This window comes from Frankliniella occidentalis, unplaced genomic scaffold (genome assembly GCF_000697945.3).
Source record: "Frankliniella occidentalis isolate FOCC.00 unplaced genomic scaffold, Focc_3.1 Scaffold31, whole genome shotgun sequence".
In the NCBI taxonomy this organism is placed as follows: Eukaryota; Metazoa; Arthropoda; class Insecta; order Thysanoptera; family Thripidae; genus Frankliniella; species Frankliniella occidentalis.
Window position 1 is genome coordinate 222,416 of NW_026267161.1, and position 6,829 is coordinate 229,244.

Below are 6,829 nucleotides of genomic sequence, written 5' to 3' on the forward strand. Positions count from 1 at the left end.
GGCTGAGACAAAGCAGATCACCAGTCCGAAAAAAGGGGGGGCGATGGTTTCGCGGATGCTTGCTTTCCCGTAATAAAAGTAAGAAGAAGGACCAGGGGCGGAAGACCGGGGGAGTGGGGGTGCAGTGGAAGGGGGGTGCTGGCTTGTAAAAGAACAGAATGGCGCAGGAGGAAAGGCCGGAGCTGGGGGGCGCTGGCGCTGGTCTGGCAGTGGCACTGAGCCGCTAGTGTAGTGCAACGCGGGCAGAGAAGAGGTGGGAGGGGCCGTGCGGAGAAAGTGTTACGAGCGTTTCAGTGCCTTACATTCAATAAAAATTCCATTGAAATGATCATGACAGGACAGCGTCCCCTCTCCCCCCAGGCAAATCTTTTGTGTTTAACACGCAAAGCATAACTATGGGAGAAACGGTCGTCACACGGCGCGGGGCGCTCTTTTGTGTGTTGTGTGTTGCTTGCGGGCTGCAGCGGTCGCCGTCATCACCATCAGTCACCAAAAGTGTCTCATTTGCAACTTTTTCGGGGAGGGCGAGTGGAGCTGAGCGGAACTAGCTAACGCCTAGCCAACGCGCGGCGCGGGGCGGGGAGAGAGGTGAATCATGGCACATCATCACGACCGCACCTGTTGCCATCGCCTGCAAGAACACGTCGTAGCACACCGTCAAGTGTGTAACAACTGTCATGACGAGCGCTTCCGGTACGAGGACACGCATACTTTGTTGTTGAGGAAAAAATAAGGTTACGGTAAAGTATTATTTTTTGTAAAATGGGGCACAAAGAGAGAAACGATCCGCAGAGTAACCATTATCACCAGAGGCGCAAACATAAAAGAATGTACACAAGCACAACTGTTTATCACTTAGCGCATACAGAAAAAAAGAAGAATATCCCTCCCAGTCTTAATAGCAGACGCCCGCAAGGTGCTCACTTATTTTCCCTGTCTCTTTTCCTATTTCCGTCCCCCATTATTTCCTTTCTGCCTTGTTTGCTACCTGGTCATCCGTACAAACGGCTCGCCTACACCACTGTAAAAATAAAAAATAGCTCGACGCGTCTAATGACAAATTTTACTCGGTGACGTTTACCCATTTTAAAAACAAAGCACAGCTGCAAACTCGCAAGGAGGTGGAATACTACGTGTATATGGGTCAAACAAAAGTCTAGAATAACAGGCTTCAAGATCCGTCACGAAAATTTGACTGTATATACAACTTTATGTTTCGTATCAGACAACACGGTCCGTGTCAGCTCAGCTGGTCCTCGGTTGGCCCGACCCGTCGACCCGCCGTCTCTGTGAGCAGTGCTCCGCGACCGCCTTCAAAGCGGATTCGCTGGCTCCTCCACGCCACGCCAACTACTCACAGCGCAGCGCAACAACTTCCATTTATCACTTGATAATTTGCGTTGTAGGATGTTCACAACAATTAACAGACGCAGGCTGCTCCGGCGCATTAGAGGCCGCCCCGCCAGCCCCTCTGCCGCTGAGCACCGGGGTAGGGGGAGGGGGGAGAGACTAAGTGCGCCGCGCGGACTTCTCGTCGAGGATGGGGAGGAAGGGGAGGGGCACAACGCCTTTGGAGTCCGCCGGAAATGAGGAAGACAATAAGCTTCACTAAAGATGGCGCGGCGGAGATGAGGGGAAAGAGGAGAAGGGGGAAAAGGGGGGGGGGGTGAGGCGCAGGGGGCAGTAGAGCAGTGAGTAGAAAGAGAGTCACGCCCTGCGCAACCCCGGGGCTGGGAGGAGGAGGGGAAAAAAATCGGCGGCAAGGGAAAGAACGATTGCGCATAGTGTACGTGTGGGATTGAGAGGAGAGTGGGAGGGGAGGGAGAAAAGAAAACAAGGAGAGAGGGAGATAGGAATGATCTGGGGAGTATCCTCCTGCAGTACTGGGAGCGCTTGTCACGGGACGGGGCAGCCTTCCGCTGGCAACATTCCACGGACGGCCGCCACCCCCCTCCGCTCCCCCTAACGCGCCGCGGCCGAACGCATCCCGCTAAACCCTTTTGGCCGTTGTCTTGTCGTGCAGATTGATAAGCCCGGCCAGGGCGCCCCGACATGGAAAGGGCTGCACGTTTTTCTTTCGCTCGCCTGCTCCCCTTCCTTTACCTCCTCTCCCTTTTTCCTCCTCCCCAAGAATAACGCCGTGGTGGCGCGCTGCAAAAGGACCATGGCCGGGAGTATGGACGAAGGGAGGGGGGGGGGGGACTCCTCCGCGGAGGAAGGGTCGAGTTGAGGTTGAGCCTGGAGAAGGCACGATCCTCCCTTTGTCCTCTTTGTCCGCCATTTTCGCCTTTGTTCGGAGAGCGGCGAATTCGCAGCTCAGCCAACGCGCTACAACCTTGGGTTCCGCCACTCCGAAAAATTTGACGTCGAAAAATTTTTGAGACACGAGACACGCTGGTCATCAATCACCACCCAACACTGAAAACGCTGTAAACCCAACAGTCTACCACGCACACCCTGCACACTCAGAAACGTGCAAGGAAATGTGAGTTTTAGGAGGAACAGAGAGTTTTAATGGAAGGTGCAGGAGTAAGCGGTCGCGGGCAGGGGGGGAGTGGCTGCTTGAAACATCTTGGCCAGACCGCGGGCGAGGCCGGGCGAGGCCGGGCGAGGCAGGGCTTTCCACCGCGATCATCACGGTCGCACAGGGCTGCGGCCGCACCTCTACGACGTCCATCTCACTTCCCCGCCTTCCCCCCTGCGCCGCCCCCCAACGTTCCACCTCGGCGCCAGCAAGAAGTTTCGGTCTGGCGCTCTCTCCCACACACAGGCGCGAGGGGCGCGGCAGGGGGTGTCTCTTGTGGGAGCCCAAGGAGTGTTTAGCTCCTCTAACCCATTTAGCAAATTGTATATGGGCCTACAGAGCGTAATGCGCGCCGAGGGCAGCCCCGGCAGCGCCGCCCAGCCTCCTCCGCGCAAACTCTCGCGTATCGCACGCCATTCCTGCGAATTAGCATTCAAAAACAACAACAATAACAAAGATGCGCCAAGCGGAAAATGCAGAGCGGAAAAAAAAACTAGCAGTTCGCGCGCCACTCTGTTTTCAACCCTGCTCAGAGGGATAGCTGGGAGATTCATGAGGTAAATATCTTCCTAGTTCAATTTTTTTTTTTTTTTCCTTCTTCCTATTTTACGACATTTGCGCTTTTTCGACCCGACGCCGCGGGGTCTCGGGTGATGTACTTCTGAAATAAATTTCGATCACGAAGCAGACTTTTCTCATCACGCGTTGCCCGTATGGTGTCGTCCCCGGCCCTCCTCCGGCCCGTCCACAGCCCGCCCCCAGCCCCCCTCCGGCCTGATACAGACCGACCGGCCGGCCGGCCGGAGGCGGACCCGCGGGCCCAGACTGGGCGGCGGCCCCGAGGAGGGATTACACAAGGAAGCGGCGGCAGCGCAGTGGATGGAGAACAACTTCTCCAGGCTCCCCCACCCACACACACCACTGTGCACACTGTGTGCCATTGTGTCAGGTCCACGGCGGCGGCGAGCAAGAGCGGGACACACCGGCCGACGCACAAGGCGACATTATCTACTCTACTTCCTGTTCACCGAAGCCGCACAAGCACCCGACAGACAGCCGTGCACATCGCGTTCTCTCAGAAAGGTGACAACCATCGTATTAGTATGGTTCCTTCACACGGTAAAAACAATGTCTGCGATTTTTTTAGGAAGAGAGGGATACTTTGAGGAATCCCCGTACCCGTAATTTGGGGAACACTTCTCATGAAATTTTTTATACTTTACATATACTTAAATATATCCAAGAGTGTTTTCCTCAAATTTGGGAGCTCCTCGTACTTTCCCTTATACCAAGTTCTCAAAAAAACAGATATTATGAGCGAGGATAACCATGAAGTATAGCTGAAGGAATATGATCGCCAGAGGTGAAAACAGGTGAAAACCGTATTTTTTGGTTGATACACCTGTGCTGCTGTTGCTTAAACAACACATTTTACATTTTTCTCCTGAAGTAACCATGCGACGGTCACTAGAACTTTTTCTGGGCGCACGGGCACTCTACTACTGAAGCACACCTACACCTCGGAGTCTGCATGAATACTCATTGAGCTGGAACTAGGCTAAAGCAAGCGGTGGAGCAGGGGTGTCGCTCTGCGCCTGCCTCTCGTCCCCTCTCGAGCTGCCCTGCAACGTTTTTCATATTTCCAGCACACGGGCCTGCTTTCGGCTCGGCTAGGCCGGCCTCGCCGCCCCGGCCGGGCAGCCTGCTGCCCTGGGGAGCGGGACGGGAGGGGCGTTATTAAGGCTGGGAGGGTCGTGGACTGGCCCACCGGGCCCACCAAGGCGGTGGTGGTGGTGGCCGAGGAGCTCGCCAGACCCGCCGCCCCGGCGGCCAGGCCGGGGCGGACAGGGGGCGCCCTGATAATATGACGGAGGGGGGCGAGGAGGGGGGTCCTGTTGTGGCCCTCGCCAGATAGAAGACGGTGGCCTTTTGCCGGTGCAAGCGAAAATTCCGGGTTTATATATATAGTGGTCGGACCAGCAGCGTTGCTGTGAGGATGTGAAAGGGAGTCCGGGGAGAGGCAGGGGCGACACCCTGTGTCACCCGGTCGTGGGGCTCACCTGCTACGTCGGAAACACGCGCTGTCTCCCCGCAGGTGACGAAGTAGTTGTAGAAGGTGACCATGACGATGCCGCCATTCTCCTTCTGCAAAGACAAAAGCGGCACACGCTAAGTAACTCACGTAATCGGTGGGAACGGCGACCTTAGAGGTGCCACACAGCACAAACTCACCACTTTGTCGAGGACGTCGTCCGGGACGTTCCGGGACGAGTTGCACACGGCCCAGGCCGACGAGTGGCTGAAGATGATGGGTGCCTTGGACACGGCCAGCGCGTCGCGCATGGTGCGCACCGAGGTGTGGGACAGGTCCACCATCATGCCCAGGCGGTTCATCTCGCGGACCACCATCTGGCACAGAAATAAGCAAGTAAGACGAGCTAAGTCGAGCTACTTTTCATTTTAGAGTACGCATATTAATTAAGTGATAAATATCTAACCTTCCCGAATTCTGTGAGTCCCTTTGTCCGGTTCGTACCGGGAGGCTGAGGCGAGGTCGTCTCGGCCCTAGGAAGAAAAAGAGGCACGATGTTAAACAAAAAGTATGCGAAACAATTGAGGTAAAAAAAATAAGCACACTTAGAAACAGAACTAATTGCAGCTAAAACATATCAGCTGTAAATGGACTACCAATTTTCGGAGCTGTACAAAAATAAATGGTTAACTGTACCACTAACCGTAGTTCTAGAGAAAAACGGTTGAACTACACCGCTAACCTTTACCTGCATATCTCCAAAAGTTACACTGTTAAAAAAAAATTAAGAAAATCCCAGTTTTGGGCTGTGAAACGCTCGGTTCTCAGTCGTGGAGTCGGGAAATTGCTAAGCCATGGAGGGTTAAATTTCCGTAACCAATTTAATCGGGTTTTCCTGAACCCAGTGGGCTTGTAATCGGAAATATAGCACCCAACTAGTAAAATTCAAGTTGTGGCATCGGGATTTCTGTTTCGAAACCCACAACTTGAAAATTCAAGTTGTGGCATCGGGATTGGACCTAGTCTCATGTCGACCACTTTGAACCGATAAAAAAAAATTGCCCCAAGGTGGAGTTGAACATAGGCCTATAAGTTCCCAGTCCTGCTCTGTACCCCTAAGCTACACAGCGCTCCTTGACAAGCGAGTGGCTGACGACCCACTTAATGTAAGCGTTGCCCCAGTAGAACGTCTGAAATTCAAGTTTTGGCACTAGGAATTACATTTACAGTTTATGGGTCCGGATATTCCGCCCTGCGGAATACCGAATACCGAATCAGTGGCTCAAACTGGAAAATCCCAGTTCCATGTACCATAGGAATTCAAGTTGTGGCTTAGTAAATTATAAAACTGAAGCCAACTTCTAATTTTCTGTAGGTAGAATGGAATTTTCAACATCACAATTCCAATTCTACAATTCCAAATGGACTTGAAAACCTCGAGTTGGATCGAGGATTAGCATTGCCTAGTCTAGTGGGTTGGGAATTAAAATACCTTGCTGGTGACTGGAAAGTTCAAGAACCAATGGGTTCAGAATTTTCTTCATATTTTTTACAGTGTAGTAATCCATATTCCGTAATTTTTCAGGTGCCTAGGTCTCGCCGAGTGCAGCAATTTGGCAATCGATATGGTAACTCACCACGGTGTGTCACAGGTGTGCGTGAGGGTGAGGTAGCGCACCCCCAGGTCGTACAGCGCACGCAGCACGGCCAGCGAGGAGCCCAGCGAGTGGCCGCCCTCCACGCCGATCAGCGACGCGATCAGGCCGTCCTTGTGCGCGCCCACGATCTCTGCAACAACCAGGGGCAAATATTGGCGATCAACTTCCTGTCATTTTCTATGAAACATTGTCGTGCAGAATTGGGAGAGTTAGCAATAGGTTAAATGTGACCAATTTAACAAAAAACGTTGAAGCAAAAAACAATGCGGCGAGAGAGCAGGGCCAACGCTAAAGCAACAGGCCGAACAGACCTTTGCAGACGCATCGCGGCGGGACACTATTTTTTAGATCGCAAAGCCTGTTACGGGAGGCAGCGCGAACATAGTTGTGGACATTGTTGCTGACGGTGGGGCTAAGGCTGGCAAGGGTCAGCGAGGAGGACAGGGCGCGGCGCTGCTGCTGCTGGAGGGGAAAAGGAAAAGGCAGGAGCAACCGAACGGAGAGGGAGAAAGGAGAGGGGTCGGGGGCTCGGCCAGGACCCGGCGGGGTGTTAACAGGAGAGAGTGAAATGTCGGCCGGCGGCCCCCTGACGGGGTGTGAGGGGGGTGGGAGTAG

At 53.7% G+C, this 6,829-nt stretch overlaps 1 protein-coding gene across 1 annotated transcript in view; it reads right to left on the reverse strand.

Moving 5' to 3' along the window:
- LOC113203200 (dipeptidase 1-like) overlaps window positions 1-6,609 on the reverse strand; it is a 29,109-nt gene extending 22,500 nt beyond the window's left edge. Inside the window, exons 1-5 of the mRNA XM_052265812.1 lie at window positions 6,580-6,609; window positions 6,194-6,381; window positions 5,023-5,089; window positions 4,757-4,933; window positions 4,585-4,669 (exon numbers count right to left, since the gene is read on the reverse strand). Of these exons, the coding sequence (XP_052121772.1) occupies window positions 4,585-4,669; window positions 4,757-4,933; window positions 5,023-5,089; window positions 6,194-6,381; window positions 6,580-6,609 (547 nt within the window). The remainder of the gene's footprint in view (window positions 1-4,584; window positions 4,670-4,756; window positions 4,934-5,022; window positions 5,090-6,193; window positions 6,382-6,579) is intronic.
- Window positions 6,610-6,829: the final 220 nt, after the last annotated feature.